Source organism: Haliotis asinina, chromosome 10 (genome assembly GCF_037392515.1).
Source record: "Haliotis asinina isolate JCU_RB_2024 chromosome 10, JCU_Hal_asi_v2, whole genome shotgun sequence".
Classification (NCBI taxonomy): Eukaryota; Metazoa; Mollusca; class Gastropoda; order Lepetellida; family Haliotidae; genus Haliotis; species Haliotis asinina.
This window is the reverse complement of record NC_090289.1, coordinates 34713471-34734907: the sequence shown is the minus strand read 5'-3', so window position 1 is coordinate 34734907 and position 21437 is coordinate 34713471. Positions and strand designations below refer to the sequence as shown.

General features: G+C 39.0%; 1 protein-coding gene across 1 annotated transcript; it reads left to right on the top strand.

Annotated features, from left to right (window-relative positions):
- Window positions 1–4424: 4424 nt before the first annotated feature.
- LOC137298063 (probable methyltransferase-like protein 24) lies at window positions 4425–21168 on the top strand. Its single transcript, XM_067830114.1, has 8 exons — window positions 4425–4603; window positions 5464–5575; window positions 6050–6093; window positions 8899–9005; window positions 14442–14570; window positions 14962–15036; window positions 17019–17157; window positions 18366–21168. Exons 1-8 carry the CDS (start codon window positions 4493–4495, stop codon window positions 18693–18695), a joined length of 1047 nt encoding a protein of 348 aa, XP_067686215.1. The 5' UTR covers window positions 4425–4492; the 3' UTR covers window positions 18696–21168.
- The last annotated feature ends 269 nt before the right edge of the window (window positions 21169–21437 follow it).

Genomic DNA, 21437 nt, shown 5'->3' with positions numbered 1-21437 from the left:
TCATTGTGTGAAATACTTCAGAAGTACAACTAAAGCTGTCTGCGCAAGCACTACAGCCAGGTGCTGGCGATAATTGGTCGCTAGCCAGTATACTTTTAGAATGCTCTCAATATTCATATTTAAGACATAAATACCTACCCCTCTATCTATGTTGACAACCATCAAAAGAAAAGTTTACTGCTCTATTAGCAACGAATGACGTACAACTACTGTACAAAAGAGCACTACTACCATATAAATCTCAATAGATCACATCGCCAATAGCTCTGTATTACACTTAACATTTCCTGTCTGTGGTATGCTATTTACGTCGTATTGCATGGTAGCGCTTAGCTCATAAGAATAAACTCCAAAGTCGTCTAGTTATAGATCTATGCTGGACTACTGTCACCGTGTACATTACAATATATTTATATTGTACTGTTGGCCTCCGGGCCATATATACCAATAGAATCTGTCTGTCAAAATAGAAAAGACTGACTGAACGAATGAATTGATAAAATAATTCTAGGGAGCCCTTGGACATTTTCTGTGGAAATCTACATTTTCATGACTCTACCTAGCCGAGAGCCGCGATGCGGTCCTATACAGTCAAGACATGACCCTGCATCGCGGCCGAGAACACCACCTTCATAAATCCTATTCAGATTCTAGCGGCCGATTACCCCTCGTATTTTCTTGAGATTTTTTAAATATACTTCCCGTGGGTTTTTGACTGAAAAGTCGATACCGATCTACTCCCAGATAATTTCCCTACACATACACGTAACTGTCATGTTTTTATGACCGTACGTTTATATATTAATGGGCATGTTACCCGTAAACTTCGTGTTTCAACGATAGCGAGCTGACATGTTGACATACTATGCGCATGCGCCAAATTTCTATAGTCTGCATCGGAAGATGTTCTGCATTAGTGGTACGCAAAACTCACTCTCGTCTCCTGTTTCGCGCGCTCGTACTTCAGTTACAATCACTCTTATGTATAACGTATTTATCTGTTTTTGTGCCATGATTCATAGCTTTTCTTTGCAGAGAGGGTTGTTGTTGTTAGATATATTTTTTCTTTTGTAATTGGTAGTTTAAATTAGCAACTGAGATTGTTTGCGGCTCTGTCCTCAAAGGATGTTGAAGTGTAGAAGTATTGTCCTGAGACAGTTCCAACCTCACGAACTTAAGTAAATGCAAACTTACCAGATTTTATAAACGTGTGATTTTTGTGGTTTCCAAATATGGCTAGATTTGACTACTATCGCCAGCGGTACAAGAGATCATGTAAATCCAAATCAGGTCCATGCAGGTAGACAAATTACTGTAAGTCACCGAGATACCCGGTGATCTACCTTTAGTTGGCGCGTATCCCCAGTCCTTTTCTTAATTTCTTCTCTTTATTTTAATTTAATTCTCTATCAGTGATAATCTAGTTGTATTCCTGTCCTTTCTATAATATAACTTTATCTGTTTTTATGAGGCAGTAGAGGACGCTTAGAAGACGCGCTAGTTTTAAATACTAAGTGTGATAGTCTAGTGGTTTTACAGTCCTTTGGTTCTTCATACTATGCATATATATTTCGTTTTTATATCACGTATGTTCTCGTCACGATATGGCTGCAATATTGCCGATGTGACGTTAAATATTAACTCACTCATTAGAAGATGACATATCCCACCGGCCCTCACTTCTGACATATAAAAGAACAAATCTGAGATTACATGAAGCTTGATTGTTGATTGACAACTTCAAATCGCTTCCACGGGTTTAATAAACGAATTGTTTTAGTCACCATATGGCTGAAATATTGCCAGTGTAGTTATCAATCACTCACCATTTGAATGTCCTGACAGATAAACAACGGAATAATTTACCATGTGTTTCAATGTCTAAACGTAAATTACGCGGTTTTGTGTTGTTGGGTCGTTTTGTTTTCTTTTCTTTTCAATTTTTGGTACAGTTTTTGCAGAAGTAAAGTTTCATAACCAGCTTAATATCATGTCTTTGGCAATTGAAAGTGATTACGCCGTATATATTATAAACTCCCCCCCCCAAAAAAAAAAAAAAAAAAAAAAAAAAAAACAAAAACAAAAAAACAAAAACAAAACAAACAAAAACAGAAAAAAAACACAAAAACGATTATATCGTTAAAAGTTAGTAACGAACGCACACCTAGAGTCATTAAACGCCTTTGTCCACAATAATATATACGTCATATAACATGAATGTAATATAAATTTCATAACCAGGATAATTTCTTATGAATATGTCTGTTAATAAGAAATACTACTAACTTTCCTACAGTGAAACATTGTACCAATCTGTTGTACTAATATCTCCTTTCAAGTATTTTTCTGGGAAAACATATTATCAAATCCATAAAAAATACTATGATGTGGAAACTGAATCTGTATCATTTGATTGTATATTGGGGAAAGCATTAAATCCATATACATATAACCTCAGAACTTCATACTACAGGGGGAGGATGCAGGTTAATTTATGCTATTGCTTAGAGGATGATGTTTAAAGGGGAAAAATAGACAAAAAGTAGTTAATCAAAATGGCAAAATGATACTGATACATAAATATCGAAAGATAATTTGACAACGTCAGTAAGTAATAGCAACGAAGAAGACAAAGCTAAGATGACTACAACACCGTATTATTCACAGAAATTAGGATGCTGACAACAGATAAAGTCGTTCAAATTTAAAATTGTAGTTTCTCTGTATTCTTTCTGCAAAGCTGAACCTGAAAATATCATTCATATTTTATTTAAACCTACACATGTAAAATCATTGAGGAACAACCAAGTATAATTGAGTGAGTGAGTTTAGTTTTAAGCTGCACTCAGCAGTATTCCAACCATATGGCGCCGGTCTGTAAATAACCGAGCTTGGACCAGACAATCCAGAGATCAACAGCGTGAACATCGCAAATGGAATACGATGATATGTGTGGACAAAGTCAGCGAGCCTGACCATCCGATTCCGTTAGTCGCCTCTTGCGACAGACATGTGATGCTGAAAATTAAATCTATCCCGGATCTTTACGGGTGCACAACCTTATAAAATGGATAGAAAAATATTCCGGTACTAAACAAAATGCATAATAGAACACCCTCATTTTTTATGATTAAAAGAAAAATGTAATGACGTCTGAATTCAAATTACCTTGCAACAAGCAATACGTCTGCACAAACACGATCAAATTCACTCACAGATTAAGTTCAAACATTCATATTATCCGGCAAAATATTATTTATAAGTGTAAAAACTAATACTAGTAATAAAATTCTTATCTTACACTTAGGCCTGCTTGGATTTTATTAACAATACAAGAATGTAAATTTGGAGATTGTTTGAAATTCTTGGACATGTGTCGAAGTGAAAAATCATAGTGAAAACGACAAGATCGTGCTTCCTTAAGTGTCCTGAGCACTATATTGTACAAAAATAAATGTGCTTGATCCCAACTAAACGTCTTTTTCGTTTGGATGTGAATGGAATCCTCTCTGCAAAGAAAAGCTATGAATCATGGCACAAAAACAGATAAATGCGTTATACATAAGAGTGATTGTAACTGAAGTACGAGCGCGCGAAACAGGAGACGAGAGTGAGTTTTGCGTACCACTAATGCAGAACATCTTCCGATGCAGACTATAGAAATTTGGCGCATGCGCATAGTATGTCAACATGTCAGCTCGCTATCGTTGAAACACGAAGTTTACGGGTAACATGCCCATTAATATATAAACGTACGGTCATAAAAACATGACAGTTACGTGTATGTGTAGGGAAATTATCTGGGAGTAGATCGGTATCGACTTTTCAGTCAAAAACCCACGGGAAGTATATTTAAAAAATCTCAAGAAAATACGAGGGGTAATCGGCCGCTAGAATCTGAATAGGATTTATGAAGGTGGTGTTCTCGGCCGCGATGCAGGGTCATGTCTTGACTGTATAGGACCGCATCGCGGCTCTCGGCTAGACTCTACCCTTTCGTGGGCTTTCTATATTTTCTTCAGCGTCTGACAGACAGCTAAGATACATAGCGTTCACTGAAACTGATCACTGACACTATTCCCCATTTTTAACGTCATTAGATACCTTTGTTCCCAGCATCTACAGAAATATTAATTATGGACAATAAGTTTACAAGTGCACGAGCTAGATTTGAACTCGAGGGGCACCGGTTTGTCAACATTGTAGTATACTAACAACTACTGAAGAATATTTTTCACTAATGACCAAATATAGTTTACAATCCGCAATCTTGCGAAGATTATGATGGTATAGTAAATTGTTTATAAAATATAAGTGAAAAAGGTATTTGAAAAAAATCAACGATATTCATAGGACACAAAATGCGAAACAAACAACTTCGATATGTAATAAGTCGTCTTTCAAATAGTATGTTTGTAAATTGTACACATGGCCATTGTGATTTCCGCAGGAGTATTTGACAGATGCTGAACGAAAGTAGACGCCTCTGAAAATGCGAGTTAGACTGAAAACCAAGGCGATTACAGTCTATTTATGCACTGTTGCCCTTACCACTGCCTGTGTCTTGTTGATAATCCATTTCAATGGACGAGATATTGAAACGGTAAGCGAAAATCTGCCACAGAACTATGATTCTGAAACTAGTCTATCATTAGGTCTAATAATATGCTGTAACCAATCCGTTCTTGGAACCTTAAGTAAGTTTGTCACCATATAGTAAAAGGTTCCTTGTCCTCTTAGTACGACTGATGCATCAGCACATCCTCAGTTCTTGTAATGACCACAGCAAATCGACTCACTGGCTCTTGAAAAGTACTCATCACTGACATCAGTATCTAGTCTGGACATCTGCTGCAGTCCAGATTAACCAGCTGTTACCTCGTCAGTAGTGCTCACTTGACTCTTAAATTTATGCGGCAGGTGACAGAATAATGACACTTGTTTCATGGTGTCACTGCCGGACCACTGTCTTTTTGCCAATGCCACTTTGTCTTGTATGGTAAATTATAACGTGGACAAAACGAATTATTCAGCCCGTTCTCAAACTGTCATTTTGCGTTGAAACCAATATTACATTACTTCATAAATAATTAGTAATCAATTATTGAGTCAAGTTTGGTATTACCATTGTCCAACAAAGGAATTATGGGAATCTACTAGGTACTGCTACCTTTATATGACCTTTTCATGTAGACATACATTTAACTGCATATTATAGTTGTGTATAGTTTCTTGTTCAACGCTGCACTCCAGCAGTTTTCCAGCTGTATGACAACAGTCTGTATATAATCAGGTCTGGACCAAACAGTGCAGTGATCAGCAACGTGTCAACCAAATCAGCGAGCTGGAGTCCAGGGCTTTCATAGTCTCCTGACCACTTGAAGATATCCAGTAATGCTTTTCACCATTATTGTTTCTGAAATCGTTCCATTTGTTCAACTCACATGGCATCTTTCTTTTCAGAAAAGTCAATCATTTGACCACATGGCTGTAGACAGAGTAATGCTTGCCCATGAACATAGAGGATTATGGGTACCTGAAGATAAACCTGCATTGGTCAATCTCATGGAGCAAGGTTAGTTGAGTGAGTGAATGAATGAGTTTAGTTTTCTGTTGCTCTCAGCAATATTCCAGTTCCATAGCAGCAATCTGTAAATAATCAAGGCTGGACCAGACAGCTCAGTGATCAACAGCATAGGCATCGATCTACGCTATTAGGAACAGATGACATGTGTCAACCAAGTCAGCAAGCCTGACCACCTGATCAAGAACATTAGGACTAACCTAGTGTAAATGTCATGTACTGTATATTCAAAATATCAAAGGGACCAGTAATTGCATTTTGTTCATTATATTGATCTATGTATTACGAGCATGTTTGTTGCAACCAATTTACTGTAATTAGGTTTGTACTGAGTAGTGCCTGACTTCTTAGAATGAAAATGCTCCCTTTGTTGGTTTCTTTGACACAGCTTAACTTTTGATTGGTTGTATGAATTTAAAGAGAGTGATGTTGGTGTGGTATAAAAATACTGACATTGTTTTTCAGATCCTGGTCTTCAACGATCAGAGGACAGTAAGAAAAAGGCAAAGGTAGGAAAGGCAACAAAGTTTCCAGTTTTATGACATGTTTGTATGTTCCTGAAGAAAATGGTCATCATATTTAATTTCTGACAAAAGGTTCTATGTTTATAATTCACAAAGTGTTACTAAATTCATACATCATGTAAATTCATGAACCGTATGTCTGAATTAGTTTCTCAAGAAGGTCATTTTATGAGGTGTTGATCCTTGGTACAGTGAACCAGATATATTCAGTGTGAAAAAGTATGAAAAGTTTGCTGTAAACTAACAAAAATACTGCAATTAAAATTTCAAAGTTCTTTTGAAAAAACATAACCATTTCACCCTTGAACATTAAAACATTATTTTACTCTTTTGAATTTAGACTTTTAAGATCCTGGTTTAATTATCAACTTTCTGTAGTCATAATACCACACAAATGTTCAAGGGTGACAATTATTCATTTCAAATTTTGGTCCATAGTCAAATTCATTTTTTGGAATGTTTCAACTGCATGTTACTGTTTTGATTTGTCTAAGTCTGGTGATACCATGATGCACTTCCACTGGGCATGACATGATAAATAATTAAATATGACTGTGATAAACGAGGAGTTTCAGGTCTAAGCATTTAAATGAGGACCTACCATACTAATCACTAATGCACATTTTTTGACTTCTGCATGAATAACCACAGTTTACTAGACTGCAAACAGTACATACCCTGTTGTCTAGTAACTTTAAGATATTAAGTTGTATATTAAATACGTCATTATTTTGTTTAATAACTCATGAAAAATTACTTCATACTTTATTTGCATAATCAATGACTTGACTATTAACTAAGTAACTAAAGAAGTCCCCCCAAAATGGGACCATGTAGACTTTTTTGCCTCTTGTGGTTTGGTTGTACTTGACAATATTTCAACTGTATATAACCATGCTCTACTGGATGCAACCATCCAGTCATTGATATTCCAACCAGAGCTACAAATAACATCTTGGGTCATTGAGGTGTGTACTTGCTTGTGTTCATCTTGATGGATTATCCTAAAGTACTGTCAGAAATAGATAAAAAATGTTTTCAGGCTGTTACTTCGTATCCCTCAAATTTACGCAATTGCAAATAGGATATGCCTAAATAACTGACCTAACTGGCATTCTATGGGATGCATAAGAAGATATCCAGACACTGGATATCATAAGATCAGGCAAAACTTAGAAAATATATGAGTGGCTGCTGAAAACAATAGATCAGACTATAGATGGCAATTAGGTTTCTCAGCTAGCTATGACAACGGAAAGTCAGCATGAAATGCATGTGTTGCCTACTGGCACAAGGGACCATCTCAAAGATATTTTGTGCTTTTTCATGTGTGTTGATATGCCTCATCTATTAATGAACATCTTATGTGTCTTTCTTTCATGAAGTTTATGTTAAGATGTGTTAAAGAGTGTGATACCTGATCACCTCAGAAAAGCATCATATAAAACTCTCAAAATATGGAGGTGTCATGACTACACAAAGATCAACAGGACTGGATATTGTTAAATTTGTTCAGAAATGCTGTGTACTTCCCCCAGCCCCACCTGCTTCATCTGCATCACCTGATAATGCGTAACCAACAAATTCTTTGAGTCCATCTCCCATTTAATGTCTTCTTACGAGTGAGTGAGTTTAGTGTTACGCTGCTCTCAGCAATATTCCAGCCATATGGCAGCGGTCTGTAAATAATTGAGTCTGGACCAGACAATCCAGTGACAACAACATGAGCATTGATCTGTGCAATTGGAACCGACGACGTGTCAATCAAGTCAGTGAGTCTAACCGCCTGATCCTGTTAGTGGCCTAGCACAGTTGCCTTTTATGGCAAGCATGGGTTGCTGAAGGCCTATTCTGCTCTGGGATTCTCTTATGACAAGCCTGAATTGCTCACGAAAATTGTTTTGGCATGTTTTTTTTCTTTGGGGACTTGTGATACCCTTGAATAATACAAAACGTAGCCATTCCCCAAATCCCATGATGTCAAAGACCAATTCTTTATTGTATTTCATCAGTTGGATCACAACATGCTACCCAGTGTTTAATACCCTGGTTAGAATGAATCTTTAGTAACTCATGCTTGTCATAAGCAGCAACTAATAGGATTGGGTCTTCAGGCTCACAGACTTGGTTGACACATGTCATTGGTTCCCAGTCACGCAGATCTATGCTCATGATGTTGATCACTGGATTGTCTTGTCCAGACTCGATTATCTACAGACCCAGAACTCCAGATAAGATTTAGCTCATGTGGGTACTGTACCCACTTTATTTTTTGGAGGTGGGTATTATGAATATTGAGTGGGTATTTCATTTTCCGTTATCCACTGCTTTCAGATATTTGGGTATTTCAGTGATTTTTTTCTCAGCTAAGTTTAATGTCATTGAGTAAGTTTACTAAGCTGGTGTGTACTGCATCACGTCATACCTTATCAAAACTAACTCAAATATAATGGTAATGATTTCATAAAAACTCACTTACCCTATACTGACAGTAAAAAACTAGTCCTATACTAACACTAGTAACGGTACAACGTAATAGCAATCAAGGTCTTTTTCAATACCCAGGCGATATTTATGTATCTAAGATTTTAAATGCATAATTGGCACGCAACAATTATTTTTCAGTGAGAAATTGGATATGTTCTATGTGTAGTTTACCCAGATATTTGGGCCTCAGAGATTGATTCCATATAGTTGGAATATTGCTGAGTATGGCATGAAACTCATTCACTTCATACGCAACATCTATATTATGAGTACCATTTGTGAAGCAATATTTGTTGTTTTCAGATTTCACATCTTCCAGAGGATCTGTCCCCAACAGAATGGCTGACAAGTCTGTCTAGAGCAATGGTAGCTAACCTGAGTTATGCTGATCTCTCTGAGCTTTATCACAGGTAAGAGAAAGAACATTGTTACAGATGGTCAGATGGTAGTCTAGTACTTGTTACTTGTGCAAAACCCAGTGAAGATCGGGGGTAGAACAGGTCTTCAACAACACATGCTTGCTACAAAAGGCGACTGTTTGCTGTAAGAGTTGACTAATGGCATCGGATGATCAGGTTCGCTGACATGTTTGACACGTTATTGGTTTCCGATTGTGCAGAATGATGCTCATGCAGTTAATCACTGGATTGTCTGGTCTCAACTCGATTATTTACAGACCACGGCCATATAGCTGCAATGGTCTCTTTCTCTGGTTTGATTCTTGACCATGTCTGATCAACAGATGTTATAGGATTGTCCTTGGTGTTAACCTGCAGGATTTGTTTGACCAATGAAATAGGGGTCCATAGGTATAGTATTGCCAGAAATTATAGAGATTTTTGGCAGATATCTAAAACATGTATATAAACTGTAAAAGTCTTATTTAAAAGAAAGTGTTGAGAAATGATTCTCGTACAGTCGAAATGTCTTTTCGTTACTTTGTGAGATCTGTTTGCCCTGCAGTACGCAACTGAATGTGCACAGGTACACTACTAATTATTTTATGGTAGGGTATTGTATGACAGTGTATCCCAATATTTGACCACTCGTTTCTTCATATTTTCAACATTTTGTCCTTTTTGGTTTATTCTGTCCTTCGTTAGTCCAACGACCCGTGAAGGTCCCGGGGTAGAATAGGCCTTCAGCAACCCATGCTTGCCATGAAAGGCGACTCAGCTTGTCGTAAGAGGCGACTAATGGGATCGGGTGGTCAGACTAGCTGACTTGGTTGACACATGTCATCGATTCCCCATTGCGCAGATCGATGCTCATGTTGTTGATCACTGGATTGTCTGGTCCAGACTCAATTATTTACAGACCGTCGCCATATAGCTGGAATATTGCTAAGTGCGACGTAAAACTAAACTCACTAACTCACTAACTAAAACTAAACTCACTCACTCACTCGTTAGTCCAACACATTGTTAAAAAGGTTAAGAACTGGGCTGTAGCTGTGTCAGTCTAAAACTTAAACAATTTTTCCTTATCCTGACTCATGCTTATTGCTTATCTCCTCTTCCCTGGAGAAGGTAGTGGAACACCTGAAATCCCTCGAAGTTCGCTTCAAAAAGAAGCGGATGGCGACTGGAGTAAACGGCGTCTCCACTATGGCAATAAGTTTTTCAGCTATTTCAGTCGCATAATCAACATTCTTTGACGAAGAAGTTCTGTGGCGACAAGATTGTCACTCTACAGGAACGAGATATCTATGATGAGCTGCCATTGATGCTATACTTCGAGCAGAATGTCAACCACCATAGACAACTCTGGGTCATCAGACAACGTAGACTTCATCAGCAGCCATGGTCATCGCAGTAGACATCTCTACGAGTACGCCGTCTCTGCAATCAACGCAGCTGTTCGACGCAGACGCCTTCATGCAACATGAACTTGGAAAGGTCATGTTGAAGAAGAACGAAGACTACAATCTTGAACTACGTCCACTGCTGCTCCGTGTGAGCACTCAACTAGATCTGCACTCACTTCAGAGGATGAAGAGGAGGCGTATGCGTGCACCTGCTCAGGAAGATCGTCACCGTCGTCCTTATCATCCCATCGCTGTCTGGAGAGAGATCCACCTACATCGAGTGAGTGCAATCCTGCGAGCAAGGAAGAGTGAATGAGTCTGTCAACTTTGATCACTTAGAAGAAGGATCACCAGTTTATGTCCATATACCTCGTCTCAACTACTGCGGAACTGAATCAACTTCCTCGACAAGATTGAAGAGGTAGCAAGGATGATCACCCAAAACATCAGAGAAATCATGTTGATCAACTCCATCGACACCTCTACAACGGTACTCAAGCAAACAAGTCAGCGTTACACTAAATAGTCCAAGGTCTCCAGAGTCCAGAGAATGAGAGATAAGAAGTTTAATACCGGAGCATCCAGAGGTAAACATTGAAGATCAGGGTCGGAACGACTGGAGTGTTCCACCCTCAGCCGTTCCCATACAACCGTCTCTAGTGGGTGAATGGCTTCAACTCTACTGGAAGAAGTGGGGAATTCTCAACGATGAATACGTCTCGAAGATTCTTTGAGATGACTGTAAACTACACCTCTGATCACAAGAGATGACAGTATTATCTTCGGTGGAAAAATTCCGACACATCTATCTGGAAGACAATTTGTCAACATCAGCTTCAAGCGGCGGAAGTTTTTCGTGTGCTTTACTCATCTAGACATGTGCTCGGTAAACAGCATAGTTATGGACAAGCCTAAATGCTAGCAAGGGTATCACCGTTCGAACAAGATTTCACGATGACCAGTTATCTGCTACACCGGTGACGTCATGTCTACAATCTGATTGGTCCCTGCGAGACAATGCCCTGCAAAGAGAGCCGATGATGTTACATCTACAATCTGATTGGTCCCCGAGAGACAACGCCCTGCGCAGAATGTGTTGTTATTATTCCAGTGTTAGGAAGTCGTCTACATTTGACTTACAGTCTTTCAATGATGGAAAGATGTCATTTACACACAAGATTAGCAGTCTACAGTGTCATTTGATTCTTCAGACGGCATAGAGATTTTCTAACAGCAGACTCAACGTTGCCTATCAGGAGGCTTGCAGCAATGAATGGCAGTTTCTGATCGGAGAGACAGCCAGCTATAAAATCAAGCTCTTCACATCAACCAGTTGGAGATGAAAGTGGTGATGCATGTTATCCATCATTGGTCGACAACACTGAGAGACAAGTTACTTATGATCCAGACGGACAACTCACTAGTAGCCTTCTACGTAAACAAGGGTCAACGAGACCTCAATCTCTACTACACCTGCCGTTTCTACTCTTCGATGTGGTCGAAATCTGAATCTCCAAATAAAAGTATCTCACATACCAGGAGCCTGCAACATCATGGCAGACCCCTTATCTCGCCCTCTTCGTCTATCACCCACAGAGTATAATGCTTCATCAAGAGACATTACAACTAATCAGTCGGAGGTTCGGATCACTGCAAGTAGACTTATTTGCAACAAGGTTCAACTAAAAGACAGCAACCTTTGTGTCACCGGTACCAGATCCGTTAACTTGGGCATCAGATGCTCTCAGCATCGCATAGGAAGGACTAAACACATTCACGTTTCTCACTACAGTGTTGCTACAAAGAGTCATAGAGAAAATCAGACAGCTGCCAGGTCAACCGGACAGACCTTGTCCGGACCGGCCTTGTCTTCAATACTTGGACCTCATGACTACTGAGACAGCTGAAGGCAACATATCCGCAGATAGCAAACATTCCAGAGGCTGTACATCATCTACATGTTGGCAGCTTGCAGCTCAGTCGTCACCATGGAAACGGGAAACAAGCTGAACAAAGTACCTGAGCTACTTGCCTTGCTATGCTCCTTCAAGTTGGAAGATCAACAGCGAAGATTTAGAGCTCCAGCATGGGAACTAAACATCATACTTCATCATCTCACAAGTGATGCGTAAGAACTGCTTGTTCAGACCTCATTTGATCTGTTAACTCAGAAGACGTTGGTTTTACTTGCCTTAGCTACAGCTGTAGACATGTCAGAAATTCACGCTCTTGACTTCAACCACACACGCTTTGATGCAGATCATCAGCAGGCAGCTCATCTGGATGTAAGATGGGATTTTTTTCGAAAATTCAACTGGATAGACAATTCCACATACCGACATTATCTTCAACCCTGGGACCTCAAGATTTATCATCATGTCCAGTCAGGGCATTGAAGATATACATCGCACGTACCAAGTCTTGAAGGCAACGTTTCAAGTCCCTGTTTATCCCTATATCCACTGAGACACCTACGGAAGTATCCCGCAACACTATCTCAGCGTGGGTCAGAGCTGTTATATTGAGAGCCTATAAAGCAGCAGGATTGGAACCTCCGTGAGCCTCCAACTCACTCGAAGTTAGAGCCTTGGCCTCTACACTAGAATTAGATGGGAATTGCTCGCTATCAACTTTAATGGAGGGCTGCCTTTGGAAGTCAAACACGGTGTTCGCCAACCATTATCTACAAGACATAGACATGGAGGACATCTCTGGCATTCATTAGTTTGGGCCTCTTGTCGTTGCCCAGCAACTGATAGTTCTCTGCAGGCGCTGAGTTCACTCACCCGTTTTCTCACATGACTTGTGGAAGCCAGACAGTCTGTGGAGTATAGTGGTGGAGAAAGTCCATGCGCACGCCTTGAATAGACTAGCATGAGTGATTATGACCCTGTACTGGTAATGAATATACTTGTACATGAAGAGGGCACGCAACTAATCTTGATTACAATATCTTGACATTTAGTTGCATCTGAAGCTAGCAGGAAGCTAGTTACTTTTGATGTAACCACATTCCAGTTAACGAATCCTTCTGCTGAAGACAAGTTCGACGGGATGTGATCCCCCCGACAGAATCTACAATGAATGTTAAAAGAGCATGACCGAATTTTCGCTGTTACAAGTTCCCAATGGCGGTTGGTGGAAATTATTGGACGTGGTTTTGACAGCCAGCAGAATCAAGTGTGGCCTGACCCACCGCTGTTTCCATCAGATTCTGTAAGCAATAGGCATGAGTCAGGATGAGGAAAAGTATGTAATTTTCTGAATAAAATTGATATTTTATACTTATCCTGATTTATGATGAAAGCCCTCACAGGCATGCAGAATTCCAATCACTCTCATGTCGGGCGATTTACAAGGAGAAAGTAACAAGCATAGTCGGTCAGTTGACCATTTGTGCATGAAAGGGGGAGGCTACACGTGGGTGAGTGTATTTTACGTCAGCTTCTTTTAGAAGGGAACTTCAAGGGATTTCAGGTATTCCACTACCTTTGCCAGGGAAGAGGAGATAAGCAATAAGCATGAGTCAGGATAAGTATAAAGTATCAATTTTATTCAGAAAATTACATTTTTCATCTGACAACCACTATTTTGTGTAGCCTGATGTGTGTTTTTGGTTATTATCATGCTGGAAAATCCAGTTGTCTTGATACAGTGTTCGGGTTGTTGGAAGGAGGTGATCATTTAAGATTTCAACTTAAGTTCTTCCATTTCAAGTGAAAAAGCTTTTCTCAGAATTTTCACACAGTTGGGAAAAAGTCAGACAGAACTCAGTCAGAAAAGAGGAAATACATTGTATCCTAAACTTGATTTTCATGTACCCTACCCCAGATTAAACATCCTTTTTGTTGTGCATCTTTCATCAGTGGAGGGGGAATTCCCCGCTTTTTCAGCCAGTTTAAGTCTTTGTAATTCTTGTCTAAGGGTTTTATTACATTCCTGAGGACTTCATGCTTTAATCATTTTGACTATATGAGTGCAGGAAACCTATTTCACCTTGTTGGATATGGAATCATGTTTTTTGTTTTGTTTTCTCCAGCTATGTGATGACTGTACAGTATGAATGTCATGACGTTGTCCGACTGGGTCGTGTCACAGACGGAGGGTGGGAGATATGTGCCGATGAGACGTTTGTGCCCAAGTCAAAGTGTTTAGTTTATTCCTTTGGGTAAGTTTTAGATGTGGCATCCTTTGTTCAATAGCTGGGTGACTATTATCAGTAGTGTTGTATAAATTAAACCAGCTAAATTTACATTTACGTTTTAAGTCAACAATAAAATTGTTTCAGTTAGATGGGGTCTGTTGTGATTTCGTGATTTATTCTATACCTTTCAAAAAACTTAGGGGATACTGGATTTACAAGATTGATAAAATGCAAATGATGAAGAGAAATGAAGGGAAAATGTCACAATTTATTCAATTTGTTTGGAAATGTTTCATCTGCATGGATATTTGTTACTTTTTCTCATCTGCATTAGCACAGACTTATGTTATGCTTGCAAAATGGAATGTTCCCCTTTTTTTTCACTGGTATATAAATGGTCTTGATGATGTTGCAGTGTTGGAGATGACTTTAGCTTTGACGATGCTGCAGCTCGTAAATACCAGTGTGAGGTGCATTCGTTTGACCCAAGGTAAGCTGATAATTTGCAGATTTGAAGGCCATTTAATTTTAAAGTTGTCTGAACCATGATCCATACACTGTAAACTAGCAATCAGGGTTCAGTCAATAGATGCACAGATGAATAAAGACATTCTAAAGGCTTTCAGAACTTATTTAAACATTGAACGATTTCGTATGTTTTTACAAGATGTTCATTAAAAAAGCTTATAGAAAGTCACTTGTCAAGGATGACCTGTCTAAGGTACTGGACTAAGTCAGTGAGTATTAGGTGATGGGATTGAGCCCATCTGTGACCTGATGTAAAAACCTTAGATGAAGGTTGAGATGACTGTGACTGTGACTGTGACTGTGACTGTGACTGCTAACCTTCTAGAAGTAGAACATCCAGGTAGCCTTGACTGTGTATTATTCAGAGAGCTGAGGATAAAAACTGGAGCAGAGTGACCTATTGATTAGTTAAAGGTCACATGCAACCAAAAAATCAAACATTATTAAAACACATTTAACACTTATTCATGACATATAATATACATTGCTGCTTTTAAAAAAACCGAATAAACAAAATTATGAGCATACAATAGCCATTCAAAAGTGCAATATTTTGTACTTGGGCCTACTTCCCTCGAAACGAAGCCTGCGGGAGACCGAACCCAGTCATACCGGGTGGATATGCACTCAAGTGTAACGACGGTTTCCGATTGGCTGTTTCATTTACTGATATGCTGAGGGTTCATTGTGTGTACAGAAAGATGATCTGTTTGATGGGCATTTTAGAAGTATAGCCAGTCACAAGAAAGTAAGATTCTGTATGGATAACAACTTCTTTTTGTGTACTTGATGCGTCGTTTCAGTGTGGATTCATATACTGTTGTCAAACAAAATCATATACACTAAAAGAAGTCGTTATCCATGAAGAATGTACAGAGAGATGTTGGGTTTGGAAAATACATGTTCTCTGAATTTGCGCTCGATCCAATTAAAAATCATGTCAGTAGAGATGGTCAACTACTGCGTGGCTGGAATCTGTCATTCGTCCAAGTACAAACCAGGACTTGAAACTGACAAGAGTTTGCACCAGTTTCCGTCAGATCCAGTCATCCGGAAAAAATGAATGTAGTATGTTTGCAACCCACAGACATAAAAACCTGTCATGTGTATCACACGTGCCTAATTACATAATGTGGCAGACACGGGATTCGGGTGCACGAGTCATAAATCAACTTATTTTCTTTATGTCGTATAGTCTGATAGGTGTTAAGTTCAAATTGCACGTGGTCAATGATTGAAGCTGTGTATTGCATATTGTCTTTAGCAGACAGGCAGGCAGACATATAGGTGTGAATAAACCAGACACTGAGCTTTCTCTGTGACAGAGACTGCTTACCACAATCAACAAGTTATTTTTACATAACGAGAAGATTATTTAATTGTTTGTGTACACAACCAAGATTAGACTACTGCTCACAACCTCAGACGCTGGGCATGCATACTGTTTCGAGCTCCGCGAACCTATTCACTGCGCATGCGTCACCGGCGCAGCGCAGCACAGCTGTTGAAACCAGTTTTCCCCCAAGCGCTGGGGGAATTTAGTGAAACGTTTGAACTCCGATTTCGCGGGCTTTTTTTTCATTGCGTTTTTTTCAACTTTATAGGTTGAATTGTCATTTTTTATGATTTGTTTCGGTAAATGCATACCGAAAGGTACCAGAATCCGCAAAGTTGTGTTTTACGTTGCATGTGACCTTTAAATAGTAGGGTGGATAACGGAACAATACAGGCTGAATTGTTCACTTTATGATACAAGCACCAAAATTGGAATGATAGCTCTCCAGGGGCTCCCAATTCAGCAAATAACGTTAGCCACTCAAAATTTCAAGATGGACGCCATTTTTGTTTTCATTTAGTATGCTTTGGGATATGGATTTTGAGTATTATATGTGTATATACTGTCAAAGATTTATTGTAAAATTTATGTGATTATATTTTTTTCAGCATGAAACAAGGTGATCATGAACGAGAGAGCAAGGTTCACTTCCACAAAAAAGGCCTCGCTGATTTCAATGGAGAGACGAATAGTGGCTGGAAGGTGGGGACGCTGGAGTCCATTAAACATGAGCTGGGTCATCAAGAGGTGAGGAATCTTCAGTTTGAAGGAGCAAACGACTGATAGAGTATTGATAGAGTAAGCAGCTGTTTTTGTTTTAAAGAAGCTGTGAACTATATCAGTTGTGTTATGCAGATTAGCTAGTGGTGGTTGAGAGACTGAGCGGTTGTTTGAGTGATTGAATGAATGAGCGAGTGTTTGGACAGTTGGGTGAGTGAGTGAGTGAGTGAGTGAGTGAGAAAGTGTTTGGGTGATTGAGTGAGTGTTTGGGTGGTTTAGTGAGCGAGTGAGTGAATCTGTGAGTAGTGTTTTGAAACAAACGTAAACTGGAACTTGTTTATTTGAGGCTTGGTAGGAGAGGAGCCTGAAGATGTCTTGGACATTCATCTCTTTGATGAAAGCAACAAACTGGTGCTGCCAGACCTAGAAACATAACCATGGCAAATTATGATTCATTCTACAGTCACTGGTTCATGGGCGGCTAAGTAAACTTAGTCTCAGTGTTATTTGTTACATTCCTCCACTGAGTCTAACAAAACCTAGTAGGAGGTTGTGTCTGGTAACCTTTGCGATTGACCAATCAGATCACAGCTTACCAAATCACAAAAGTAGACATTTGCACATACCTTTTGAATTGAACCTTGAAAAGTATCGTACCCGAATGATTCAGAATACTATTTTACGTACGATCGCCTCCGGGTACAACACTGTCAACAGTGAGTAAACAGTTGTTGAAAATAGCGTTTTTGTCAATATTCAAGAATGTCAGCTTGCGGAAATATTGGCTAATGGTAACCAAATTATCAGAAAGCTCTAAGCGTATTGCAGGTCAAATATCTGTGTTCCATGTTGATTTTGTTTTGTTGAGGGATGAGTGTCAGTGACTGGGGAATTTTGTAAGTCCTGCCAATTCCTAAATAGTACCCATTGTCGGATTGGTTAAATCAGTTCGGTTGTCTCGCATTTGATTGGATGGTCACAATTTGCTCAAAGGTTTCCTGACGCGACCTCCTATTAGGGTTTGTGAGACGAATAATTCTGAGACCAAGTTTACTTAGACAGTGGTTCATAGCAATCTCAAGCAAATCGACAGCTAGAAACTGGGCGACAAGTGAAAAAAATGCCCACTTTCAATTTTCCTATGGTGCTATTAAAGCATTTACCTACAGAATATTTTGAAAGTTGTTCAGGGGTGCTTCACTGATCATTGCTAATCCTCCTCTTGTTTATTCCAGAGGCCGTTGGACATTCTTAAGTTGGATATAGAAGAATGGGAGTGGCAAGTGCTTCCAGAGATGTTGTCCACACAGTCATTGTCTGATGTCAGGCAATTCCTCATAGAGCTCCATGGCTGTGAGACATGTTCTGTGTTCAATCCCCAGCTCATAGACAAAGAGCCCACTAAGGAGAGATACATCAAAGCGCTCAATATTTTTAAATCACTCTATCATTTAGGTTTCAGAATATTCTGGAGCCATAAGAACAGTGCATGTAAATATATTTCAAGATTTGGACTAAAAGAAAGAAGTGCTTGCCATGAACTACACATGGTGCGAGTGAGCTAATCATCATGGTGAAAAGAACCACTGTACAGGTGGTCAAAGGGGAGATGATTTGAAAGCATTTACAGAGTTGTGTCCCCTTTGTTATTGGTTCTGATCAGTTCACTTAATGTGTTATTGGAGCATATGTTTTTTTGTGAAATCTCTTAGTTAAAATTGGTTTTCATTTCGGTTATAAATCAGTAAATCTGAATAGAACAACATTATTAGTGAACAAACGGTAACTATTTCATGTATTATACAATGATTATGTTTGCAGTCTATGGTGTCAGTGGCTGATATTATGTTTGCTTTAAGCTTAGTGTGTGTTTCTTTGCCATGTACATTGAAGTGTTCACCATCCAGTGCAACGAATTCAGCATAATTGATGTTATTAACCACATGACTAGTTACATCTGAGTTTCACGAATGATGGCACTGTGCAATACCATGAGATAGGACCACCTTGTCTCAAGCGCTGTTGAAATTACTGTTTCTACATATCACCATGTTACAAAACCTGCACTGAGTCACAAGTTTGATGGAGTAGAACTTACCTGCTACATCTTCTTTGAGGTCCCCCAGTTTAACTGACTTGTTAAGCCACTTACATTTCACTTTGACTTGACCATATTGACAAGAAACACAGCGAGCTAGAGTAGTCTACTATGAATATCCAGTGAATCATACCTCTGTCCTATTTTCACAAATACCCTGGAGCTAGTCATTACTATTGCTTTGTGGTTTTTTTTCAGTCCTAATTACTGTCTTGATCAAGAATATATTGCTGGGTTTGGCATTAAACAGCAAGCATCATTGTACGCAATAAGAATTACATCCTAGACAGTTATCAATGGAGGATCAATGTTTTGGTTGAGACTTGCACATTTATTTGGTCTTTGGTCTGTCAGATACATACTAATGCTCCATGGTTTTGTCCAAATGTCATATATCACACCTTTATGTTACATTAGGCTCCCTTGCATGTAGGTCGATCTGAGAAAAATTTGTTGAAAGACATTGTAAAATAGATATTCTGATATATGTATGGTTGGGGCCATTTAAATTCGGACTCTAAATACCATTTTTAAATGACGTTTTAGTATAATGACAATGAAGAATATTTTTTTATTTATGCTTAGTGGTTTTATGAACATATTTTATGTTGAAACATAAAAAAAACATAACTTCTTTATTTGTAGGTCCATCACTGCCCTCATTAGAGAACTAATTCTTGCAGCTATAGTGGTATGTTTATGGGACCTACACTGTTGCATTGTCAAACATCATTGTTTTATACTGACACATAATGAAAACGCAAAAACAATTTCAAATTTGCAAAGAAATGATGAAAAAACATCATTTGTCTACAAATTTGAACACAGTTATGTTCAGAATTTCGTTGTGTTTCCAAATGTGAACATGAGTTCCTAAATGATAGGTGACATGTCACTTTTTACAAAATCAGTCACGAGTGTGACCTTCCTGAGCCCACAGGCAAGCACGGAGTCATCGTGGCATGGATTCGCACCAACATCAAACAGATGCGTTGGGTGATGTTCTGCCAGTGCCACTTGTGCTGTAAAGCTATGGTCAACTCTGCAACGTTGTTTGGCTGATGCTGACGTCCGATGTATCGGTCTTGACATAGTGTCAAAATCAGATATTGGCCTGGTTGTGGACAGTTGTGGACGGTCGCGGACACTTCCCGTTTGCCACTGATGATGTTGGAGTCATCAGGATGGACCTGCTCCAAAGTGCTGGACAACCTTACTCTGCGATGTCCCCACCAAGAGCATCCCAATTCCTTGTTCCCTCTGTTGTTTGCTGAGCTGTGGCATTTTGCGACTGGTAGTGAAACATTTGAACCATAGTGCCTTTTATGTGTCCATACCCAGATTTTGCAGGTGTATGTCATGATAAACATGCGCCCCAAAAGATCCAAGAAATCAGCCAGAGTTGTGTTTTCGTGAATTGTCCCTATGCCAGGACCATGAAATGGGTTTGAACCCAAATGTACACATAAATTTCTTTGGCAACCTTACATCACTTTATTCAAGTGTGATAAGTGAATTTGTTTCATGAAAACTTTTTGAAAGTGACCAAAATGGGTTTTGCATTTTCAAAGTGTGTCAGTATATTTCATATTAAATGAATTCATTTTCAACTCTGCTTCATTCTTCTTACATGCATGTTATTATTTTAGTTGTTTTACACTGGTTGTATCCCATCAGTAGCCCCAGTCATTAAGCTCAACGAAATCTTGCAGCTTTTGTCAGTGACTGAAAGATAATAATAATGTGTCCAATCATTTCAGGATTGACCGTGTACTTCTTTTTTTGCATTGAGGTATGAAACTGAAAACCAATGTGCAAATTGTATGAATCTGCGTATCGGATTCTTACAAAAGTTTGCACATTGATTTTTCGTTTCATACCACAAAGCAATGAAAGAAATACACAGTCAATCCCTATAATAAATTCAACAACAAATAAAATAGGCTTTCAACAATACTTTTTTAAAACATAATCAGATTCATTGAAACAGATATCTTTGTTACCACCGATTAACATTTTCGGTGTAAGAATTTGGTAATGATGTGACATGCTTCAGGTGACTCATTTACATAAAATGACACACCTAGCAAACCATTAGCCAATCAGCATGCAGTACCCTCAAACAGCTGTCAATCAACCAAGCTAACATTGGGTGGCGAATCAGAGCGGAACAACACAACGTGACGTGTTCTGGTAACAGAAAAGTTTC

What these genes read in the sequence shown, in the direction of transcription:
- LOC137298063 (XM_067830114.1), top strand. Translation starts at nt 4,493, where the DNA reads ATGCGAGTTAGACTGAAAACCAAGGCGATTACAGTCTATTTATGCACT. An exon ending in CTCTCTGAGCTTTATCACAG is followed by an intron (nt 9,006 to 14,441) that starts GTAAGAGAAAGA and finishes TGTTTTCTCCAG; the next exon opens with CTATGTGATGACTGTACAGT. An exon ending in ATGAGCTGGGTCATCAAGAG is followed by an intron (nt 17,158 to 18,365) that starts GTGAGGAATCTT and finishes TGTTTATTCCAG; the next exon opens with AGGCCGTTGGACATTCTTAA.